This window comes from Dryas octopetala, chromosome 4 (genome assembly GCF_963921425.1).
Source record: "Dryas octopetala chromosome 4, drDryOcto1.1, whole genome shotgun sequence".
Taxonomy (NCBI): domain Eukaryota; kingdom Viridiplantae; phylum Streptophyta; class Magnoliopsida; order Rosales; family Rosaceae; genus Dryas; species Dryas octopetala.
Window position 1 is genome coordinate 24,466,427 of NC_141369.1, and position 25,424 is coordinate 24,491,850.

The window sequence follows — 25,424 nt, forward strand, 5'->3', positions numbered from 1 at the left end:
ATTAGTGGATATAAATGCACTTGAGCCTTAATTTGACGATAAGGTCTGTAAATGCCTAAATGGTAAATACTTGATGGTCAAAATTTGTTATACACTTTGAGGGGTACAAACTAAAATTAACTCTATAATCAGTCAAATTTCAGACAGCCAAAGCAGAGTGTATATATCTTATTTTTATTTTATATTGTATTGGGTTGAGAACTGAAGACCCCAGCTTGCAAATTTAATTACACATTGACTAATGATCTGTAAACAGGATAGCTGGTAAAAATGGATTAATGAATCAAGCTGTGTAAGAAGCGTGCCAAAATTTCAATCTAAACTTGTACAATCTTTGGGGAACACTAGGAAAATCCCATTGCTCTGAATCTCTCATATACAAGCAATCAGTAATGGTAGGAAGAAACGGCAAAATTAGACAATGGGAAGCTGCTCTTAGATCCGTCAGAGGTGCCATAACATCGTTAAAGCTCACCTTCCAGGGAATTGGGGATTTATTTTGATGCCCAATATCCCAATTTGACATAACTTACATTGCTTTCCGGGTGGACCGGTCCACCGAACCAACGTAGATATCTTTCGTGTATATATTTGTGAGGGCAAAAAGCAACAGCACAAAGACAACTTGAGCACTCATGATTCCAAAATGGCTGATGCTGTTACCAATTTCCATCCAACTTCCTGTATTCCGAACCTGACATCCATCAAAATGGTCAGTAGGTTTGCCAGAACACATTGATCTGATGCGTATATAATAAGAAGCGTCAATCCATGCACATCTAGTATGTATAGTAAAAGCAGCATGCAGTGTGGATCAGACATTTCTAACTAAGACCTATCATTTAAACATGACTTTGTTAAGGTAATTCTAGCAAAATGCAATGAAATTTCATGTGTAAGGAACTGAAGACCGATGACACAAAGTTAACATTAAGTCAACATAATTTCATCTGAATAATATAGTAACCATACCAGGAAGAAGAAATGTATAGTCATTATATCCGAGAAAAATATGACGAGAAAATAGCATCCCAGCCGCGGAAGTCGGTTAAGTTTTGTTATTGCACTGAATACACATCTGCATTTCGGTCCAACACAGATAGTATGAGAACCACAAATTTCCATTTATAGAAGACCAATTTTGAATTTACCTTCCTCAGAAAGAATAAAGAAACATTAAATCACCATAAGTAAACATAACTAAAATTATTACAACCCTAACAATAATACCTTGCTCACATTTCTTATGGCTTAAGAGAGAGAGAGAGAGAGAGAGAGAGAGAGAGATGCCTCTACATGCTAGTAAAATTGCATTTTTTCATGCCATAATTAATCGCAAACATAGTTTCAGAAAGAAGAATGATGTATATTTTAATCAGCTTGTAACCACCTATCACATAAAATTGCAGCCGTACTTACATGACAAGCAAGAATGGAATGAGTAACTTGAAGATAAGTAAGGCTGCCATGAGAAACGGCTGCAATTAAAAGCAAATCATATCAGATAAGTAGCAGAATTCTGGCAAATAATCTTATAATTGTCTAGGAAAGTTCAACCTTCACTTACGCTGAAGATAGTAATGAATCGATAGACAGATGAAATCTCGAAACTTGCAATACTTGCAAAATTTCCCGTTCCAAAGAAGGCAACATTAAATAAAACCATCTAAAAACACAAAATCCATTAGATAATAACTATCTCATTACCAGTTAAATTATTAAAAAGACTGAGCAATGTAAATCATTCAATTTATATAACAGATTAACAATCGTGATCAGTGATGAAGCTGAATATTTGAGAATGCAAAGTTGCAAAAAGTTCAAAATAGATGAAGAAATATTAAGGAAGTATAATAAAGAAAAGAAACTTACAAAGATTAAAGGAATTCTCACATCAGACAGCTGCAAGTATCTACCATCAAGTATGATATTATCCTCCATATTGTTAAAGGAACTTGACAACCTTTTCACCTTACTCGAGTAAATAAGTGTGTTTTCAAATAGTACCCAAGCCATGAGCACAAGAGAAAGAGCACCATAAAAGACTGCTTCATATCTGCATAAGTATTGACAATAAACAAATAGATTAAAAAAAAAATTATCCTAACATTCTGCACATTCACAAAGCTGTTAAATGAAGACTAGCATGACAATTAGCATATAAATGGCCTGTACCCAATAGATAATAGAAGGAATGTGGGCGCAAAACCGAGAAATATGGAAGTAAGCCGGGACAAGAGACCATTTGCTGAAAATAATGGAAGTACCATCGAAAAACCTATGACAAGACAAATTAATAGATGAAAATTAATCGACATGTAATTTGCAGTTCTAAATTTTCAGGCACTAAATAACTATCCACTGGTATACCAATTGTAAAGAGAACCATAAAGATTGGTATCACATAGAGCGTAAAAGAACAACTATCTTTTGAGAACTTAAAAAAGATTAAAAGATTAAAGATTAAAGATTAAAAAAGAAAAAAAGTAGAAGTCAGACTTATTGGAAATCCTGAATAGCAGTATAAATATATTAACCTAAATGGGAAGAGTCCGAAAGCATACCAGCAATGGACCAATTTATAATCTGGTGCAAACCAAGCAGTTCTTGCTTCTGCGTCCGATGAGAGGTTGATACTGACACCATCGCAGACGATAATCCAACCAAAAGAGCCTAATTCACAAATATTAAAAAAAACACAAAAATAAAATTTATCTTCAGATCTGTTAAGCTACATTATGCATTAAGCATCCATACAAACAGAGGACAGCAACAGGTTAAGCACCTGTAATTGAAAGAGCATGGGTAATTTGGGTTTCTTTCTGTCATGATTACAGATACTTAGCCAATACTTGTTTCCTCCAGTACGCAGATCTAGCAACCTAGCAGCCACTCCTATCAAAATAATCATAACTCCGCTCCCAATTCTGCAAACATGATTTGTCACAAAACACACATCATTTGAACACCAACCCAAATGTTACTAATAGACACAAAAAAGAAGATAGACAATATATTGTTTTAACTGTGCCCAGGTTTCCCATAACTAATGTGAGTACAAGAAAGACAATGTTTGAATTCGAGATTGTGTTAACAACCCTTAAGTTATTTTCGATAAAATTTCTGTAACTGTTTGTAAAATTAACACCCATAAACATGGACGTGCGCACACACACACCCATAGGGACGCATTAAAGAAAAGATGACTTACACTAGATTATTATTATCGGGAATTTCTGCTGGCATCAAAGTAAATACAGACAAGAACCAACATGCAGCACAAACATAGAATGGTATCCCAGATCTCCATGGAATTGACTTAAAGAGATAAAGAAAGGCTATGACCCCGGAAACCAGGAAACACCAAGTGTAGAGCTTCCTCTCAGAGAAGCTGAATACCTGCAGAAATTACCAAATTATGCTTTTAGAGAACCATTCTACCATGACTTGCAGCAGGATAATTTGTAATTTCGATTTCAGTACCAGCATTTCAAGAATGAATACTGAGACAGCAGAAGTGGCTAGAATTTTAGCAAAATAATCGGTTCTTCTTCCATATAACTGCTTCCATAATGCTTTGATGAACTGATATTCACTTAATATTTGTGTCCACAAAAATACTGTCATTGTTGTGTATGCATGGTAAAGAGGAGGAGAATGCTCCAGAAACAGTACAGTACTAAACAGTCCCAGCAACAGGCATCCACAAAGTTGTACCTATAATAAAAAATAAAAAGAGATTTGTGAGTTACTTGCATACTTAGAGAATGAAAAATTTATACACGTTCAAATTTCATTTATTCCAAAACGTCTTTAGATTCTTTAAAAAAAAAAAAAAAAACATCTTTGTTTCTTGGAAATCCTTCCTTCAATTTAATATCCATTGTTACAGCTTACAAGAGGTCAAGCTTACACAAAATTACTTTTCTGGAATTATCCATCCGGTGATCTGCTTGCTCCTTTCTAAATATATCCCCTGCCAATGAAGTATAAGATTGCAGCACATGGAGAACAATATAGGTCATCCAACCAATATACCCAAGAATAATAATAGTCATGAGCATCAGCCAATCGTAAGTTTGAAAATAGTGAAGTCCTTGCAGTGCCAAGTCTCGGAGATTTTCAGATAGCTTCCTTGCAGCTTCATAGTCTTCACTAGATATTAGATCCTCAATCTGATCCAAGAGGGAGGAATATTGGCCCAGTGGTTTGAAAGGCTTGAAATAAAATGAATTTGACTGCTTTGTTTCTACTTTTGTCAAGAAATCCAACATTAATAAAAATCAAGACCACACCTCCTTTCCCTTCCAAAAATCTTTAGTGGAATCAGATACAGTAAATGATAAAGAGATCTTAAAGTCTCTTAAGATTTTTAACAGTTCAAAGTGGCACTTGAATATTGTTCACTGATCAAAATTCAGAAAACATAAACACCATGCAAGATGCCTTTTTCTTTCAAGAGATAATCAAAAAATTAGAGAAAAACTTCAGTTAAAAAAAAAAAAATCGATAATCATTTAGGCTAGAATCAAACTACAAATGCTATGGTCAGAGCTCCAAGAAAGCAACACCTTGTTGCGATCTATATCACTAATGTATATGAACATAAAGAGATCTTAAAGTCTCTTAAGATTTTTAACAGTTCAAAGTGGCACTTGAATATTGTTCACTGATCAAAATTCAGAAAACACAAATACCATGCATGATGCCTTTTTCTTGCAAGAGATAATCAAAAAATTAGACAAAAACTTCAGTTAAAAAAAAAAAATCGATAATCATTTAGGCTAGAATCAAACTACATATGCTATGGTCAGAGCTTCAAGAAAGCAACACCTTGTTGCGATCTATATCACTAATGTATATGAACTTATAAGAAAAGGATACGCGATTTCCGAAGAAACTGGTTGAGAACTTGCTTTGTGTTGGCTAGCACAGCTTCAACTTCTTCTGCCTGGACAACGAAACAAAAAGAAAATATCGCAGTCGTCTGCTTATTTATAATCTTGTTGGACCAACCAATTACCAGTAGGACACTGAAATGTATGATATTAACATTACGTTGGCAAACATATAAGATATAACATATTTTATCCTTTACAACAAATACAAAAAAGTCTTCCATCAAACTGGTGGACTATACCTTTTTCATGTCTATGTAATGAAGGGGTAAACTTCCAACTGAGTTTACAGGACATGGCAAACCAAGAAGAGTTGACTGCCAGAGAAGTCAATCAGAGTATAAGAGTGATAAAACTTGAGAGTAGTTTTAAGGAAAAAAAAAATAACAGGAAAATAAATTGTACAACCATGAGAGGTGCAATATCAGCTTGATTAACATCCACCCTTTCAATGCCATGAAGGCCCCATTCTGTAGGTGTTGGTGTGTCATGCAAATGATCATCAATAAAACGAAAACCACAGTCAGAATGGTTGCTGCTGGAGACTGGCTTGGGATGTTTAACACCTGCTCCCCAAACAACAAGGGGAGTATCAGTGTTTGAAGGATGTCCATCTCCATGGCTTCCTATCAGTAAAATAGTAACACGTATGAATGATTGTGAGGAAAAAAACCCAGCACAAAGAAATGACTGGAAGAATTCTCATGTAAAAGAAATTAACTAGCAAGAACTTCCAACCTTTGTCATGCATTCCATGGTCAGCAGTAAATATGTATGCTGTACGATTGTCCTTGTAATAATCTTCAAGAAGATTATAAACCCTTTCCGCAATACTGTCAACAACCGCAACATTATTGAGATAAATGGACGAATAGGGCCTATGTGCATGACCATTTGAATCACAGCCAAGTAGGTGCAAAAATACGACAAGATTGTCCTGTAAAAGTAACTCCCTCAGCTTTGGGTCTTCTTTGGACCTGTTCAGAAGACCTTGAAATTGATCGAAAGACCACTCATCCAGAAAGGAAGCATCTGCATTAACATATATAATTGATAAAGCATTGAATGAAGTGAAAACCCCATAACAGAGTGCAAAGCAGTGTTATCAGTTCAATAGTTGTTTCAATAGTAATTACTAAATATTTAAAATCTATGAGTAAAAGAACTCAATTACTAATCCAACTCAATTTTACAAATCGAAAACAAAAACAGAGATAGTATTTTGTAACTGAATGAATGAGTTGAAATACTGAAAGCAAACCAGTAGCAAAGTCTTCAAATTCATGAGGATAACTGTTCCAGGTGGTGTGAGGCAAGGCACTACAGAAAATTGGAACTATATCTGGACTACCATAAGAGAAAGTATGCCGGCTTCGGTTAAATACTGAATCGAATTCAACAGGATTAGCTTTCCAGCCTGCAAAAATCGAATTGGGTATCTTTAATAAAGCCATTTTCGTCTGTATGCAAGAAGAAAATAGAAAAAAGAACCAACCTTTTGTGACAGCACTGGGATCTTCATAGAAGCCAGCAATAATAGCAACATGTCCAGGCCTTGATTCAGTGGGGGGACGGGCATGGGAAACTCCCCAGCGACCCTTCTCTTTGATCACGCTTCTCAAAAAGGGTGCTCTGAATTTCCCTTCGGAATCGGGCTCGAAGAACTTGTCAGCTCGCAGACCATCAGCTGCAGCAGCACAAACTCTGAAGTTTAAGGCATAATATACTCAAAAGACAGAGAGAGCAAAGTTGAGAGTGAAAACGATGGACGTACAGATGAGTAAAACGAGGCGTTTTGCGGGGGCAGAGAAGCGAGGAGTGACGAGATCCATGCCGTGAACAATGGGGGACTTGAAGTAGATGTCGAAGATGCTGAGCATATAAACAGCGTGAAGAACAACACCCACTACCACTAGCCATTTCTCTTTCCTCTTCAGCCATTTCCTTCTGCTCTTTAAGTTTTCTCTGCTGCTTCTGCTTCCTTCTGCTACCTCACTCTCCCCCAATATTCCTTCTTTCCCACCACGCATGTCTGCTCTGCGCGCTTTCTTCACTCCGTCGCCTTTCTTCGCGATCTTCAAAAACGTCGTTCAACTCTTCTCTCTCTCTCTCTCTCTCTCTCTCTCTCTCTCTCTCTCTCTCTCTCTCTCTTGTAATTTTCGTACTCTCTACTCAGAAAGAATTATGGGCCCATTCACTTATTGGACCTGGATTCTGGTGTGGGAGATTTTATTTATGATGGGCCAAGGCCCATAATCTGAATATGGGCACATTTGCAGCGGTCGCAGCATGCCACTCATTCTTATAAGTATAGCAAAGTCTTAATTTCAAGACTTGTAGTCCATTAATAACCTAAAGTTTTTGACTGGTTGCATCGCATGCATGCATCAAAATTATACAAAAATAAAAAGTTAACGTTAACTTAGTTTTCTTCGCCTTGAGGTTCTCGTCAAGGTGATCATTAGTAGATGAAACCTTCAAAGATAAAGGATGTCAACAAATTAATCATATGAAAAATGAAAATAAATCATAAATGCAATGCACGTGCATGCGTGCGAAATATGTATATATTTAATTACCATTGTACTAATTAGGAGATCGATGAGATGAGTGAGAATGAGGAGGACCATAGGTTTGAAGGCCATTGTATAACGTACAACAGCTGGATTAATAGCAATAAGACTAAAAATTCAAAGTCAAGAGCTAGGGCAAAGCAGTAGTGGGACAAGAAAGCAATACCAATAATGCATGTGATACCACATTCCATGTCATCAACCCCCTACTCAAACATTTCATGCCCTAAGGAACGACTTAGGGTCCCTAAAGTCGTTCTTTACAAATTTCGGTTTGTAACTTGAGAGATTTTAAATGTTTATACCTTTTGTGCATTTCAAATTGTACCAAGTGTCATTCCAATTCATGTTTGGACGGTTTCAAAGTCATGCCCTAAACTTTCTCAAGTCGTACCTTATGGAATCTCAAGTCGTTCCTTTAGAATTTCAGTTCGTAACTCGAGAGATTTTAAATATATGTTTATACCCTAAATTCATTTCAAATTTTACTTAGTGACATTCTAAGTCATCTTTAAACGGTTCTCAAGTCATACCCTAGAGTTTCTCAAGTCGTTCCTTAGGGCATCTGAAGTCGTTCCTTAAGGCATCTCAAGTCGTTCTTTAAGAATTTCAGTTCGTAACTCGAGGGATTTGAAATGTTTATACCCTTGGTGCATTTCAAATTGTACCTAGTGAGATTCCAAGTCATGTTTTGACGTTTCGCAAGTCATATTTTAGAGTTTCTCAAGTCGTTCCTTAGGGCATCTGAAGTCGTTCCTTAGGGCATCCAAAGTCATTCCATAAGAATTTCAGTTCGTAACTCGAGTGATTTTAAATGTTTATACCCTTAGTGCATTTCAAATTATACCTAATGACATTTTAAGTCATGTTTTAACGTTTCTCAAGTAATACTCAATAGTTTCTGAAATCGTTTCTTAGGGCATCTAAAGTCGTTCCTTGAGAATTTCAGTTCGTAACAAGAGAGATTTTAAAAGTTTATAACCTATGTGCATTTCAAATTGTACTTAGTGAGATTCCAAGTCATACCCAAGAGTTTCTCAAATCGTTATTTAGGGCATCTGAAGTAGTTCCTTAGAGCATCTAAAGTCGTTCCTTGAGAATTTCAGTTCGTAACTCAAGGGATTTTAAAAGTTTATAACCTAGGTGCATTTCAAACTTTACCTAGTGACTTTCAAGGTCATGTTTTGATGGTTCTCAAGTCATACCCAAGAGTTTCTCAAGTATTTCCTTAGGGCATCTGAAATGGTTCCTTAGAGCATCCCAAGTCGTTCCTTGAGAATTTCAGTTCGTAATTCGAGAGATTTTAAGATACCCTTGGTGCATTTCAAATTGTACCTAGTGACATTCTAAGTCATGTTTTGACGGTTCCCAAGTCATACCCTAGAGCTTCTCAAGTCGTTCCTTAGGGCATCTGAAGTCGTTCCTTAGGGCATCCCAAGTCGTTCCTTGAGAATTTCAGTTCGTATCTTGAGGTATTTTAAATGTTTATACCCTTGGTGCATTTCAAATTGTACCTAGTGAGATTCTAAGTCATATCCAAAAGTTTCTCAAGTCGTTCTTTAGGGCATCCCAAGTCGTTCCTTAAGGCATCCCAAGTCGTTCCTTAAGAATTTCAGTTCGTAACTCAAGGACATTTAAATGTTTATACCCTAAGAACATTTTAAATTGTACTTAGTGACATTCCAAGTCATGTTTTGACGGTTCCCAAATCATACCCTAGAGTTTTTCAAGTCGTTCCTTGAGAATTTCAGTTCGTAACTCGAGAGATTTTAAAAGTTTATATCATAGGTGCATTTTAAATTGTACCTAGTGACATTTCAAGTCATGTTTTGACGTTTTTCAAGTCATACCCTTGAATTTCTCAAATCGTTACTTAAGACATCTCCAGTCTTTTCTTACGGCATCCCAAGTCGTTAATTTAAAATTTCAGTTCGTAACTCGAGAGATTTTAAATGTTTATACCCTTGTTGAATTTCAAATTGTATTTAGTGACATTACAAGTTATGTTTTGACGTTTCCCAAGTCATACCCTAAAGTTTCTCAAGTCGTTCCTTAAGATATCTCAAGTCGTTCCTTAAGATATCTCAAGTCGTTCTTTGAGGGATTTTGAGAATTTCAATTCGGAACTTGAGAGATTTTAAAAGTTTATAACCTAGGTGCATTTCAAATTGTACCTAGTGACTTTTCAAGTCATGTTTTGATGGTTCCCAAGTCATACTCAAAGAGTTTCTCAAGTCTTTTTTTACGGCATCCCAAGTCGTTAATTTAAAATTTCAGTTCGTAACTCGAGAGATTTTAAATGTTTATACCATTGTTGGATTTCAAATTGTATCTAGTGACATTACAAGTTATGTTTTGACGTTTCCCAAGTCATACCCTAAAGTTTCTCAAGTCGTTCCTTAAGATATCCCAAATCGTTCCTTAAGATGTCTCAAGTCGTTCTTTGAGGGATTTTGAGAATTTCAATTCGAAACTTGAGAGATTTTAAAAGTTTATAACCTAGGTGCATTTCAAATTGTACCTAGTGACTTTCCAAGTCATGTTTTGATGGTTCCCAAGTCATACTCAAAGAGTTTCTTAAGTCGTTCCTTAAGGCATCCCACACTACAAGAATATTGTCAATAGATATCACCCATTTTATATCAGATTTGAATATGACTGATATTATAAAACTTATAATATCAGATAATTTTTTAGCTGATTTCTAAACTCTATTAGATATCACATGGTTTTTTTCAACTGATATATAATATTTTCATTTTTCTAAGAACTTATAAAGACATCAGTATAAATTGTTAACTGATATCTTAAAACAATACTTATAATTTTTTATCCTAACACTGATATGTAATGTATTTTTTCTGACTTAAATTTTTTTGTCCTACTCCCAAGTCCCAACACTTAGACATATACAAATATACTAAAAATTAAAAACCTAGGTCTAGCCCCAATTTAGCCAAACTCCCAGACCCTTCACTCTCGATCTACCTCACCAAAAAGGCAAAAACCTAAAACAGAAACACTCACGCTCTTGCGCTGCCCTCTCTCTGTCTCCCTCAGTCGCCTCTCTCGTCGTCGACTCTCAGCCTCCATCGATTACTAAAATCAACCCAGACCCTCACTCTCGATCTACCTCACCCAAAAATCGCACTCTCTCAGACTCTCACTCTCTATTCTCTCAGAAAGCCAGAAACCCAGAGGTCCATCGTCATCTCGCCCCTCTGTCTCGCCGTCATCTCGCCCTCCTCAGTCCAGAGGTCCACCGTCGCTGCCACCTCGCCGCTTTGAACCTGTCGACTTGGTTGCGACTTCTTTGTAGTCGCATCGCACCCCGGCATCTCTCTGGCCGTCGCAGTTGCTTTGCACCCCAGCCTCTCTCCACTCCAGGTCTCTGGCCGTCGCCGTTGTTTAAGCATTAATTTATTTTTCTCTTATCTGGGTATGTTCTTTAATTTTTTTTTTTTTTTTTGGGCTTTGAATTTTTTTTAATTGTTCTGAGATGGGTACCTGTTAAATTATTGATTTTGGGTGATTTGAATTATGAAAATGGGATGGAATTTGGTGTAGATGAATGCATGGAGGGACAGGAGTGCGGCTTGGCCCGTGGCCAACCCTGTTGTGACTTGTGCTTCAGTTACTGATGCTGGTTTCCCAAGTAATTTTGTTGCTGATCCCTTCCTCTACTGAAGAGATAGACATCCTGACCCTTTTTATCCTTTTTTTTTCTTTAATTACTTAGTAAGGAAGGGATTATGTATTTTTAATTCCTTCTGCAAACAAAAATATGTTTAACCACAGTTTGTTATTAATATTAAGTTCATACTTTTTCTTATTTGTAGGAAGTTTCTGGTGCTCCAAAGTTGCTGAAATTTTCATGGACTATTTGTAAATAGGAGTGTTCTTGGCTCTCTTAGCCACTCTCTTCATTTCAAGGATTAGAATTAACTGCCAGGAGTCTTGGAGTTGCCATATCTTGAACAAGGATAGCTTGGGAATTTTGTTGTTGATAAAGCAATGGTAAAGTGACCATTCTTTTTGTATCATGCTTTTTGCGTTGTGTCAGGGAATTGTCCTTTCTCAATGTTGTGGCTTTACCTTTTGATTTGTTAAGTCAATCTTGTGTTAGATGATTTCTCTCCATTGTCATTTGCTTATTTTTTAAAAAATTTAAATTAGATAACCGAATTGACTATTGGGTACTAATATTTTGAAAAGGTAAAAAGAAAAGAGATGCAATGAATCTAGAATATCTATGAAAAGAATATAAACCTTGAGAGTGCTTTTAAAAGTTATAAAATAAGTTAATTATTACAATTTCTTTGGTTTGTATGATCATAAAGGAGACTGCTTCATGACGATTGCATAGGCTTTGAATGAAATGGTATGTGTTCTCCCCTTCAGGATAGTCATATCATATAGGAATTGAAAGATTGCAGGAACATTACTTCTAAATTGATTAGGTATTTTTCCAAATCATATGCCACGCCTTATGCATTATGGATGCTTTATTTGATTAGTTACCACAACAAACTGCTAGAGAAATTTTTTTTGTTGCCATCTCTCTCTCTCTCTCTCTCTCCCTCCCTCCCTCCCTCCCTCCCTCTCTTGCCTTTTAAATATTGACAAATTAAAAATAAATTTGATGGTTCCAAAGGAGGAAATTCTTGTTGTATGGGTGTTGTTATTATGTATTAACAAAGGTCGGCATATTGTAGCTATCAGCAAAGGTTTTCTAAGAAATTTATTTGTTCAAATTAATTTTCCTATATGCATTGAAGTATGCACTAATGTTGTATATGTCCTACTGTTCCAAAACTATTTGAGCAGGGAAACACTGTTGTTTGCTTGCTCTATGCTGCATGCTCGGATCTGCTCAATAATAAGGAAATCTGGCAAGAACATAGAGGAATTGAAAAAAGTAAGTTCAGCTGCATTATGTCACATTATTTCTGATCTACTTGGTTAGTCCTACTGTATATTGTACATATATTAGGCCTATATACCCACATGCATGTGCTTACATGAGTTCAATATGCTTATATTATTTATACATATGTATTCTTAATACTGTTGACCCAAAACTTCTATCCCACTATATGTGTACATATGTATTCTGAATACTGCAATTGAATTGTATGCTTTCTTGTGCTATTTTGTAACTGTTGTGCACTCTTTTTCAGAAACCATTCTCAACTTTGTGCCGGAAATACGTATTTCTTGTGCTGTGTTAGTACGTACAGGTTCAAGACTAGTGCTAGTTCCCACAAAGTGGACAAAGTGGGATCTTAGAAATAATGTTTTGGAGATTCAATTTGAAGCCGTTTACTCTCGGTAGTTTTGAGGACTGGAGTACATTTCATCCAGTTTTGAAATGTACTTAAGGCAGTTTTGGTGTTTGAAGTGTATTTATGCCGAGTAAGTGTATTTATCCACTTATAGTGTGGTCTCTTTGTAAGGATAAGCAATTTTCTTAAAAGTACACACAAATTTGATGTTTGATGTTTGTGATTAAATTTAAGAATATATGTTTCATTGATGTTTTCAGTGGTCCAATATGAAGACCAAGCGAAGCAGATACGCACAAGATCAAATAGATGAGGTGTGGTGGAATGGGGAGATTTTCTGAACAATTATCTTTAGACCGACGAGTTAATTGGTAGGTGGCGTACGTTTTGCCTTTTTTGTGGATAGAAGAAAATTGTCGTGCATGCTCATTTTTTTCAAAGCATGGAAGAAGATTGAAGATTTGGTGCTTTTAATTAGATCATACATGCTGCCATGAATATTTTGTAAAGGATGGAAGAATTGAAGTTAGAACTAGCTAGCTAGATATAGTGCTGATTTACAGATTAATTAGGCTAGGTGCTGTCATGCTATTTTGTACATGTAGGCAGCGTTTGATACATTAATTACAACTTGTTTTGGTTTTGTAAAGGTCTTAACAAGCAGGTTTAGGCAATATTGCCTTAGTTATTAGGCTGGTGGTATGTTTAGACCTCTACAAAACAAAAAATATATGGTTATCTTGGTATATATTTGTAGGCAACTTTGAATATTGTTATTGGTGATTATTGAAATATATGGAATGAGAATGAAAGATTTTATGGCTGCACAAATTTCTGGCCAAATTTTATAGCAAGCTGTATTCCAATTATCTTTTGTGAAACCGACATACTAAACAATATCAGTTTTGGACTAAAAATTTATATTTTATAACGTTTTGATATTAGATTCTTTCTCTGACTTGATATATAAACAATGTTTAGATATCAGGGTATGTTTCATACCTGATATTGATATCAAGTGTATATATCAGATTCTACCATAGACCTGATATTGATACCATAGTTTTATATCGTATTCTACCTCAAACCTGATATTGATATCGGGTTATATGTCAATATTAGTATCCAATACGATATCTATTGACCAATCCTGTTGGTTCTTGGATTTTATAGATATCAGAAATAATATCAAATTTGATATCCATTTTGTATTTAGGATATCAGGTTGAAAAAGAAAAATGATATAATAAACAATGTTTACATATCAGTTTAAAACTGATATCTAAAATACCATACATTAGATATCACGACGCGCTATATCAGACGGCTACCCAAATAGATATCAGTCCACGACTGATATCTATCGACATTTTTCTTGTAGTGCCAAGTCGTTCCTTGAGAATTTCAGTTCGTAACTCGAAGGATTTTAAATGTTTATACCCTTGGTGAAATTCAAATTGTACCTAGTGACATTCTAAGTCATATTTTGATGTTTCTCAAGTCATACCCTAGAGTTTCTCAAGTCGTTCCTTAGGGCATCTGAAGTCGTTTCTTAAGGCATCTGAAATCGTTCTTTTAGAATTTCATTTCATAATGCAAGAGATTTTAAAAGTTTATAATGTAGGTGCATTTCAAATTGTACCTAGTGACTTTCCAAGTCATGTTTTGACGATTTCAAAATCATACCCAAGAGTTTCTCAAGTCGTTCCTTAGGGCATCAGAAGTCGTTCCTTGAGAATTTCAGTTCATAATTTGAGGGATTTTACATGTTTATACCCTTGGTGCATATCAAATTATACCTAGTGACATTCCAAGTCATGTTTTGACGTTTCCCAAGTCATATCCAAGAGTTTTTGAAGTCGTTCCTTAGGTCATCCCAAGTTGTTCCTTATGAATTTCAGTTCGTAACTCGAGGGATTTTAAATGTTTATACCCTAGGAGCATTTCAAATTGTACTTAGTGATATTCCAAGTCATGTTTTGACGGTTCCCAAGTCATACCCTAAAGTTTTTCAAGTCGTTCCTTAGGACATCCCAAGTCGTTCCTTGAGAATTTTAGTTCGTAACTCGAGGGATTTTAAAAGTTTATAGCATAGGTGCATTTCAAATTATACATAGTGACATTTCAAGTCATGTTTTGATGTTTTTCAAGTCATACCCTTGAGTTTCTCAAGTCGTTACTTAAGGCATCTCCAGTTGTTTCTTACGGCATCCCAAGTCGTTAATTTAAAATTTCAGTTCGTAACTCAAGAGATTTTAAATGTTTATACCTTTGTTGGATTTCAAATTGTATCTAGTGACATTACAAGTTATGTTTTGATGTTTCTCAAGTCATACTTTAAAGTTTCTCAAGTCGTTCCTTAAGGTATCTCAAGTCGTTCCTTGAGAATGTCAGTTCGTAACTCGAGGGATTTTAAAAATTTATAACCTAGGTGCATTTCAAATTGTACCTAGTGACTTTCCAAATCATGTTTTGAAAGTTTCCAAGTCATACCCAAGAGTTTCTTAAGTCATTCCTTAAGGCATCTCAAGTCGTTTCTTGAGAATTTCAGTTCGTAACTCAAAGGATTTTAAATATTTATACCCTAGGAGTATTTTAAATTGTACTTAGTGACATTCCAAGTTATATTTTGACGGTTCCCAAGTCATACTTTAATATTTTTCAAGTCGTTCATTATGACATCCCAAGTCGTTTCTTGAGAATTTCAATTCGTAACTCGAGAGATTTTAAAAGTTTATGGCCTAAGTGCATTTCAAATTGTACTAGTGATATTTCAAGTTATGTTGTGACGTTTCTCAAGTCATACCTTGAGTTTCTCAAATCGTTCTTTAGGGCATCTCCAGTCGTTTCTTAGGATATCATAAGTCGTTAATTGAAAACTAAGCAAATGGTACAACGTGGAATGATTGAGCAAATATTACGACAACAAACGAGTGTTGAGAAAAATCATATTGCTCTTGGTGTATGACTCTGGAATCTCTGGGGAAATTTGTTATCTTGTCTGTATTGTGCCATTCTCTATAGCTTGTGTGTGTTTTTGTTGTGTTGGAGGGGGGTGGGGGTGGGTGTTGATAAGTTCCAATCTCTATAACTAGTTAGTGTGGACGAACCAAGTTTGTCCACTGTCTTGCATCCTCCCTTCAATGTGAAGTTTGTTTTGTCAACCTCACCAATAGAAATACCTAAAAAGACTCTTAAAAAAGAAGATAATTTTGAAGAAACAATACTGTTTTATTGAACTTCCTTTTTAAATTTCTGTTGGAGTTGTGTCAATAGTCATTTTAGAGACAGTGATAAATTAACAACAACAGTATAAGAATAAGAAGAACAAGAAGCTATTATTGTGATGATCTGGTGATTGATGATGATGATGATAATTCAATGTACTGAAAAACAATACCTTGACCATATAGTTCAGTAGTCCAAGTTCAATGGCAGTAACTGATCTCTTGGTGAAGATGAGAAACATGAAAGCTTTTAAACGAAAACCTTGTCTTACAGTATTGACCGTTCACTTGTGTTTGACTTTCAAAGACCATTTGGCCCCCAATGATTTTTCCAATATTAGCCAAAAAATCAGCCCTATAATTACCACTCCTCCTAATCCACCTAAAAACAAAAATCTTTCCTTCCAAAAGCCTACGGATATGAGCCAAAATATTATGATACTTCCACCCTCCTCTCCCACTCCTCATCCACTCAATCACTACCTTAGCATCACCTTCAATTTCCACTTTGTCGAAGCCCATCTCATCCACCACCCTAAGGCCCTCCAAAAGACTTTTAAGCCCATCTCATCCCACATTGCCAGCATAGGACATCTAAGGAAACACCCTCATGATCCCGAATGCTCATTTTAATGTTTTCAGAAAGCAGTAGACTCGTAATTAAATGCCTTCATACTGCCAATTGACTTATTTTGTTTACATGCTGAAAACCCCACTTTTTTTAGAACCGTATGGAATTTTGTCTAAGATCGTCCGAGTTATGACTGTGCATATTGAAATGCAGATTTGCCATATTCTACTGGCGAAAGCTGTTTGTAAAAGGAATTTTCAAACTTTGGCTAGATAGCTGAAGGTAAATACCATGTCTATCCTCATTGGTCCTTAAACTGGCATTAACCAATTTGGATATATTTATTTAATTCATGCTTCATGGTTTTCTAACTATATTTACCATTCGTGGCACTGAGGCTTGTCAAGGACGAAGCCACTAAAAGGTTAAAGTCTGGAAAACATGGATCAAAAGGTTCTACATTGTCACCTTGCTCTTGTTTTTCATGATACTTTAACCTTGGAAATCATTTTGCCCTTTTTCTATCACAGTTTTGATGGCTGGGTGATTTATGTAGAACCTAGAAGACCTGGGGGCAGTGCTTCTGGAAGATATCCAAGAACCTTTGGACCCCCAAAGGCACAGCCTGTACAAGAGCAAGATGACACAGACTACTGCCAACTGCTACTAATCAAATTCTCTTTGAACGAGTGGACAATATAGGACAACATTTACCACTCAAGTAGAATTGTTCAATATCAATTTATCCAATAATGTATATTCTGTGTGCACTGATACTAATCAAAGTGACTCAGTTCACGCTACACTGCCCTGAACCCTTATTACATTTTAGCGTGTTACCTCCAGTGTAACATCAATATAGGCCTGTGTAAACCAGATGCATTCAAATGTAATTTTATTTGTTTGACGAGTAGAAGTATTATTTTTTTCACTTTTTATGGAAAAATTTAGAATGTAAAGTTTGACAATTTATGAAGACAATCCCTGGTTCTTGCAAGCAATGCGTCGCATTAATATTATTGAATTATTTCCAGAATATTTTAACCCGAGATGCTGTGGTGTAGGGAAATCAGATTGGTGCTTTATGGCATCCCATCAACAGTAATTTAGCAAAATAACAAACCCTAATTATGATTCTTATTCCTCTGAAATGATGCCAAATTAATCACTTGCAGTAAATAGTGATAAAGGCAGCTAATTCTTTCTAGTGCTTAAAAGAGTTGAAAAAGGCATATAAGTAAACCTGCCCCATACAAAATGATAGGTTTGTATCTTCTAATGCAATACTATATATGCTAATCACATTGGAGTGATTATATCTAAAACAAGTATCAATCATTCACGTGAGAACAAGTTTCCAATCCTTCGCGTATTTTGGTGGGACAGCTTGAAAACTTGGCAGTTAGCAAGGCTAAAATTAAATTGAGTTTGCTTTGATCATTTGAAGAAGAATCGTGAGTGGTTGTTTTGTTCTTCGGGTTAGGAAAACAGTAGACAATACCCTTTCTAAACTCAATGGAGATATTAAGGAAAGTGCAGTAAGGATACAACCCTATTCTACTATATTTTTTCAATCATTAAAAACACTATCTTAAATAAGATAAAATATTCAACAAAAGGGTCAAAAAAATAGGTTTTGTTTACAATCATTAGTACAAACGGTCATTAAAACATTTTTTTTTGTATCTTATATGATAGGATTGCTGCTGGGCAATGGCCTCAACTGCGGCAATAGAGGCTTGTACCAAAATAGTATGTTTGCATGAGAATCTCGTGCAATTATCTATACAACAATTAATCGATTGCGTAAACCCTGGAAAAGAAAAACAAGATAGTGTGGGCTGCTGTACATTATACATTATCGATCAACTAGGCATATGCGTGACTGATGACGCAAGGTCACATATGCATAGAAGCAGAGTATCCATTTGAAGGAGGGGGGAATGTAGATCAGAAATAGAGGTAATATATGTAAATACTAATTAATTTTTTTCTTATATATTTAGACTATTAAATACTATTAAATATATAAGTTTGTGTCAATTATTTGTTCTATTCCAACCCTAAATAGTTTTGATCAATAAAGGGTTAAAATCAAAGAACTAACACAAAGTCATATATTTAATAGTATTTAATAGTACAAATATATAAGAAAAAAATTTAATTAGTATTTACATATATTACTTTTACTTTTGATCGACATTTCACCCTTCTCCTTTCAAATAGATACTCAACTTTTATACAGATGCGACATTGTGTCATCAGCATCGCATACGCATTGTTGATCGATAGTGTATAAGTTACCACACTATCTTATTCTTTTTTTACATGGTTCACACAATTGATTAATTGTTGTACAAATAATTGCACGAGATACTGATGCAAACATACTAAGCCTATATTGACGCAGTTGAGCCATTGCCCAGCACCAGTCTTATCATATAAAATACCAAAAAAAATACTTTAATGATCATTTCTACTAATGATTGTAACCAAAACCCATTTTCTAGACCCTTATGTTGAATATTTTATCTTATTTAAGATTGGTATTCTTAATAATTGAAAAAATATAGTAAATATGGTTGTATACTTACTGCACTTTCCTTGATCTCCAATTATCAACACTATCAACACTATCGGAAGAAGCCTGTAATTGACATAAAGAAACAAAAAATGAATTATTTGGCACAACAGTTTTTATGCAAGGCATAAAACAACACTTAGCAATTTTTATGCAACACAAACAATAGAGACAACAAATACAATAGAAAGTACTCAACCAAAAATACTTAATAATGGTGAATTCCAGGGCCTTAGGAATACTATATTTTCACAGCGATCCACTTTATCAAGGTGCTCACCATCGCTCTACTTTTCAGAAAAGCCATTGAGAATGCAAAGCATTTGATATACATTGCAGGCTGGTATCTAACTATATATGTATATACCCTCACAGCAAAGCAATCTAACAATCTATGCTATGGTTATGTAAATCATCAAGCAAATTTTGTTCTCTTACAGGTTTTAAATTTAGTATTGTATTCGTCTTTGCATATTTCAATTTTAAAAAAGAAATAATCTATTATGTTTATCGGTGAGAAGCAGCATAGATGAAGAAGTCCAAGCAAGCACAAACAGATTTATATATACACGTATATATAAGGAGTAAATTGGTAGTTGAAAGAGCAATTTACCCTTCTTTCTCTGGGCGGCTTCACTTGCAGAACAGAGGTAATAAATTAAAAATAACCTAGACGGCTGTAATTTCAATTTATTTTTGTCGGTCAATACCTTTTTGCAGGTTATCACAAGATGGGCCTTGCAGATCAAAAGCTTCTGCCGGAGCACGACGTCGTCCGTGGCCAAACCGATCGTTGAAGATCGCATTTCCGTGGCTTTTGTGTCGGGCGGGATGGGGAATGGATTTGGGTTTGAGTATCTGCAAATGGGTTGAAACTTGAGAGAGTGTTTGGAGATTGGCGAAGTAGAGGGGTTGCAGAGGAGAAAGAGAGAGAGGGAGAGATAAGTGAAAGAAAGAGAGAGAAGGAGAGGAAGATAGAGAGAGAGGGAGTAATAACGGAGGCTATGTGAAAGAGAAGAAGACAACAGTAGGTTAAACCACTTGCACATAATATGTGAATTGTATATTAATTTTATTATCTAAAATATATATCAATAAATATATTGGAAGAACAAGTTCAATGAAAATTTGCAGTCTGGTGGATAAGGCACCTGTCTTTCTTGTGGTCTTGTGGTCGAACCATCGCAAGGCCAGATTTCTTTTTTTTACTTTTATTTTTAATTTGTAGAGTTTTAGCAATTTAGAGTATTAAAATTTTAATTAAATAAATTAAAAGTTAAAACACATATAAACTAGTTTAATTGAAATCCTTATACTAGTATAAACTATGTTGTGTTTTAATTTTTATTTTTATGAATTTTTAGGGAGATTGATTACATATGTTATATTTGTTTTAAGATTAAAAATACCCTAAACTCTATAATAATATACTCTATACCTATTACCTATATTAGTACTATATAGTATATACCCTATAATAGTTAATCATATACATATTTATACCAAAATTTGACACCAATCATTGAATGAGATTGTGAAAAATAACAAAAAATTAGGATAACTATCATTAATACCAAAAGGCCCACTGCATTGAGGATTTGGGCCTACCTTTAAACACATGTCACAGTTATACAAAAATGTAAGATGAAATTATAATGTCCTGGACCTCCTGGCTCAAGGCCCATTTTATAAAACAATTCAAATTGTTAAAAAACTACATAAAATAAACTTATTTGCTACATTTTATAAATAAACTTAAATATAAAATCTCACACTTTTTAAAACTAAACTTAAATGTGAAATCTCACGCTCAAAAGGATCGCATGGTTAATTGCTTGATCTTTTCTAATGTAAAAAAAAAAAATGAAACTTTAAAATTGAAACCGATTGAAATAATAGTTGTCCATTTAATTAATAGATGCAGGAAGTAGTACTACAAGGCTACAAGCTAGAAAGGACAGTGGAAAACCATTTATTTTCTCGCCTCTCTCATAACACTTATTAATTACATACGCTTAATTGCTTAGCACACATAACTTTAGGTGGCCTCAAAAATAAAATATTTGAAATATTTGAAACTTGTCCTAAGGGCACTTGGATCTGTTTCCGTGGGTGAGCATATCAGTGTAGCACTTGCCACATCTTTCTCGGTTGCCAAAAGTTCCCGGAGGAACACATCTGCAGCGGTCACAGCATGTCATGCAGGCTCTCATGCACACCCTCTTCCTTGAATGTAATTGGCACCTCTTATCACACAATGGGATGCAATCTGCCCATAAACACAAACTAAAATTAATCAACAAACACAAAATTTACAAAAGGGTAATTTCGATATTTACCCTTTTTGGACCGAACAGGGGTCATTGGTGGTAAATAAGGGGGTGGCTTCACTGGGGGCAGAGGAGCTGGTGGCTTCACCAGGGGTGGAGTGGGTGCTTTCACTGGAGGTGCTGTTGGAGGAGGTGGCTTCACCACTGGGGTTGGTGGAGCTGGTGGCTTGACCACTGGGGTTGGAGGAGCTGGTGGCTTCACCACTGGGGTTGGAGGAGCTGGGGGCTTCACCACTGGGTTTGGTGGAGCTGGTGGCTTCACCACTGGGTTTGTTGGAGCCACTATTGGAGCCTTGTAAGGAGCTGGTACAGGTACTATGCCTTTAGCATAAGCAGCCTGCAGCATTAACCACACAAAAGTCAACTAGGGAGTTTACTGATCTCAACCTATTATTAAATCAGTAAGGTAACACTTAGCCTGTGTCATGAATTCAATTAATGAAAGTATGTAACTATCTAAAAGTTCATTAACAAACTAGCTGGAGACCAAGTTCTTTCAAGATTTGAGGTTTTGGTAAATTAGCTAAAGTTTTTGATTAATTGGTGCCAGATATAAAATATGTAGTACTAAGTAAACAGCAAACACCATACCTTTATCTCAAGTTCCTCTTGAAGTTGAAGGTCATAAGATGAAGCCTACAAGGAGAGGGATATCAACACATTTAGACAAACCCAAACTAGATATACGAAAACTAGCTAGTAATATTAACAAAAAGAAGAAAGACAATGCTAGTGTGTATATTGAGAGAGAGAAATATAATTACCCTTGAAGTAACTAAGAGAAGAGTCGCAAACAGGAGGAGCATGGCTTTGGAAGCCATCCTACAAATGCTAGAATACCAAGAACACTAGAAGAGTCAAAGAGCTAAAGAAGTGAAGTCAGATGGATGACTCTAGCAGAAGCAGAGTGTGGTATAAATATTGTTGAAAAGTGGGTATAGCCGTATAGGGAACTAGGGGAGACAAATTTTCACACGCTGATAAATATATTATGTATATTTATTAGGGAATGTTATCCGGCTTTTTTAATTTATTTTTTTCACCGACTTTTTTTTTTTATTATTGTCATTTCACAATATTTTTTTATGAATTAAATTATTTATTTTTTAAATAATTATTTAAAGATTATATTTGTCAAAAATCAATTAAATCAAATATTATTTAATTATATAATCGTTAATAGTGAATTAAATTGTTATCAAAATTATTTATTTATTTTATTATAGTTACAAAATAAATAATTTCTTATTTTATTAAATTTTTATAAAAAAAATTTTATAATTAAATTTAAAAAATAAATAATTTTGATCAAAAAATTTATATTGCCAATAAGAATAATAAATAATAATAAAAATTGAAAAACGTGAATACCATTCCACTATTTATTATAAATGTGATGCAATTAAACTAGAGGTGCATGCCAGTAGATGAGATTATGAGAACTAGAGGTGAATGCCAGCCAGCTATAGCAGATACTGCAGGCTGCAGAGAGCGAGAGACATATATAAGTAAAAAGCTTGGTGTCCGAAAAATCTGAGTGATTTGAGAGTACGACCCACCTGCCCCAACCCAAGGAGTACAGTGTCCTCAGTTGACTAAACAATTATATCTACTTTTCATCAAAATATGTGTCACCAATAAATTAAAGATACTTCAGGCCCTCCTCTGTACCAAAAAATAAATTAAAGATCCTTCACACGAGGTCTGTCTATGTGTCTCATGAAAAATTCAAAACTAATTAGACTTGTAACCAAAGCTTGCAAGCTTAGCTACGTTTCCCAGAATCCCAACTCTCTCGTAAATCTCATTGCTTTTCGAATAATGCCTATCTGTAGCCTGTAGGTATATCTCATCGACCTTCCATTCCCAGTTTGTCTCACTCGAAACATGAGTCGATTCATGTAGCGGTGAACATTTTGGCATTATTCACAGTACAGACAGCTGGTTCCTGCTAAGGATCCAACAAGCAATCTTATTGAGTATCGACCCATAACACTACATTTGAGCAAAGCAAGGAAAAGCTTAGATTATAGTGCTAGCTGGTTCCATATATAATAATAATATATAAATTAATGTATGGACCTAAAAAGATCCATACATTTATGTTCGTACTAGGTGCAATTTCGAAACTAGCATATGATTTCAATATATATTATGAAAATTCAAAGCCATTTGCACCGGCACTCACTCGAACTATATTTGTATATAGATCCAAATATCGCCAAACTAGATATAAAAGGTATATGCAGATCCCATAATATTATACAATAGTATCTGGAACATGAGAATTAGAGTCTAAACCATTAACAATGCACCTCTTATTAATGTCTAATCAGTCATCTGATCAAAGCTTAAAAGGAAATAAAATTTCAAATTTAATATCACCCACCCACCCACCGGGACATGACATATGTAACGTGTTTGGTATAGATATATGTCAGACAAAGATCCTATTAATTTCAATATCTGCCTTCCAGTGTCACCTAGGGCCCTTAACAACTCAACTCATATAATACGCACGCTTTGATGTATGTTAAATTATTACTATTGCCATTTTATATGAGGTCTAGATTCTACCAAGTGTTACCCAAGTTGCATTTATTTAATTAAATACATATTGTATTATACACTCCAAGCCATGAAAATTGTATTTTGATGAATGTGCAATTGTGATTTGTGTGTATATAGGAACTGGCATAAGTGAAATGAATCCTCCTAGTTAGAACAAAACAGTAAACAAACGGTCCATTTGAATTTGACCTAGTAAAACGTAGATATATCCAATTAAATTCAACACTTTCCATTTTCATTTGACCAAGGGGATAAGGATAAGTTTATATCCCGATTCCTCACACAATTTGGAATAGTGGGATCATTTTGATTTTTGTCAAAAGAAATTCATTCATCAATTTGGAATCAGAATCATACGGATTCCCCCTTCTTGCTTGGCCTTTGAGTCATGTCCATTCCAAGGAGAAACGCCAAAAGACCCATCCTGCATTTGTGGATTGGGGGATATGATTTCAGATCTCTGCAGCACAGAGTGAATGCATGATTAGGGTTTAGGCCCACCTACTATTAACACACTGATACTACAAAGGTGTACGGATGAAATTATTATGTCCCTGGCCCATGGGCCAGTATCAATAAGCGTGTTCATGCTTTACAGCCTTTCGCCCCCATGCTTACATGGGTCAGTACACTCAGTACTCGGTAGTAGATATCATGCTTCTACACCAAGCTATCCATATGGTACCTACGGCTACACCTAAATAGCTATAGCTATCAGACCCAGAAGAGAGAGAAAAAAAAAAAAAAAAAAAACTCAGCAATAGCTAATATTGAATGACAGTTGTGTGTGCCATGACTCATGAGTCACCTCACAAAGAAACCAAGAATTGCATTCTAAAAAGAGAAAATTATGTGTTTGGTCAATTTATTATTTTATAAATCTTGTTTGATTTATAATTTTTTTTAAGTTTTATATTAGTTCATGAATTATTTGATGTGTTCTATTTTAGTTTCAAATAGATAATTTTGTCTCTCAAAATTAATTCATTGGTACAAAATTGAGGAACAAAATTGTCCAATTTGGACCAAAATAGAACACTTTAGACAATTCGTGAATCAGTATGAAACTTAAAAAAATTTGTAGACAAAAATAAAATTTATAAAATAATAAGTGGACCAAACACATAATTTACTCTTCTAAAAACAATCTCAACAAACCTAGTAGAGGCAGCCAGCCCATCTCTAATAAAACCTTTGACCCTCACTAACTGTAAACCATGATATTTTTTGGAAATTTGTTTTGAACTTTAACTAGGAGGTAATTTTATTGGCTGATAACCAAATTGTTCACAAAAATTTCCAACACTATAGATTTCATTCAAATTGTATGATAAAATACAAGGGACCTAATTTTTAACATTCACCTGAAAAAAAAAAAAAATGAAACT

The 25,424-nt window shown here is 35.0% G+C and overlaps 2 protein-coding genes and 1 long non-coding RNA gene across 3 annotated transcripts; 1 reads left to right on the forward strand and 2 right to left on the reverse strand.

Moving 5' to 3' along the window:
- Positions 1-242: 242 nt before the first annotated feature.
- Positions 243-6,987, reverse strand: LOC147288663 (sulfatase and phosphatidylinositolglycan class N domain-containing protein). The gene is made up of 18 exons (XM_086240247.1): positions 6,673-6,987; positions 6,394-6,585; positions 6,160-6,315; positions 5,637-5,930; positions 5,307-5,524; positions 5,141-5,215; positions 4,885-4,951; positions 3,924-4,249; positions 3,484-3,717; positions 3,212-3,399; positions 2,786-2,927; positions 2,565-2,673; positions 2,176-2,278; positions 1,873-2,056; positions 1,568-1,666; positions 1,420-1,478; positions 973-1,078; positions 243-694 (listed from the first exon to the last, which is right to left on the reverse strand). Exons 1-18 carry the CDS (start codon positions 6,926-6,928, stop codon positions 530-532), a joined length of 2,973 nt encoding a protein of 990 aa, XP_086096373.1. The 5' UTR covers positions 6,929-6,987; the 3' UTR covers positions 243-529.
- Positions 6,988-11,273: 4,286 nt separating this feature from the next.
- On the forward strand, positions 11,274-13,110 carry LOC147288664 (uncharacterized). Its single transcript, XR_015122058.1, has 3 exons — positions 11,274-11,488; positions 12,299-12,389; positions 13,017-13,110. It is a non-coding gene; the product is annotated as an uncharacterized LOC147288664 (long non-coding RNA).
- Positions 13,111-21,042: 7,932 nt separating this feature from the next.
- Positions 21,043-22,340, reverse strand: LOC147288665 (Gibberellin-regulated family protein). Its single transcript, XM_086242038.1, has 4 exons — positions 22,230-22,340; positions 22,057-22,101; positions 21,475-21,802; positions 21,043-21,404 (listed from the first exon to the last, which is right to left on the reverse strand). The coding sequence occupies exons 1-4, from the start codon at positions 22,284-22,286 to the stop codon at positions 21,220-21,222; spliced, it is 615 nt and encodes a 204-aa protein (XP_086098164.1). The 5' UTR covers positions 22,287-22,340; the 3' UTR covers positions 21,043-21,219.
- Between the last annotated feature and the right edge of the window lie 3,084 nt (positions 22,341-25,424).

What these genes read in the sequence shown, in the direction of transcription:
- LOC147288663 (XM_086240247.1), bottom strand. Translation starts at nt 6,928, where the DNA reads ATGCGTGGTGGGAAAGAAGGAATATTGGGGGAGAGTGAGGTAGCAGAA. An exon ending in ATTACATAGACATGAAAAAG is followed by an intron (nt 4,952 to 5,140) that starts GTATAGTCCACC and finishes TTCGTTGTCCAG; the next exon opens with GCAGAAGAAGTTGAAGCTGT. An exon ending in GATTCATTACTATCTTCAGC is followed by an intron (nt 1,479 to 1,567) that starts GTAAGTGAAGGT and finishes TTTTAATTGCAG; the next exon opens with CCGTTTCTCATGGCAGCCTT.
- LOC147288665 (XM_086242038.1), bottom strand. Translation starts at nt 22,286, where the DNA reads ATGGCTTCCAAAGCCATGCTCCTCCTGTTTGCGACTCTTCTCTTAGTT. An exon ending in AAGAGGAACTTGAGATAAAG is followed by an intron (nt 21,803 to 22,056) that starts GTATGGTGTTTG and finishes TTAATGCTGCAG; the next exon opens with GCTGCTTATGCTAAAGGCAT. An exon ending in CCCTGTTCGGTCCAAAAAGG is followed by an intron (nt 21,405 to 21,474) that starts GTAAATATCGAA and finishes GTTTATGGGCAG; the next exon opens with ATTGCATCCCATTGTGTGAT.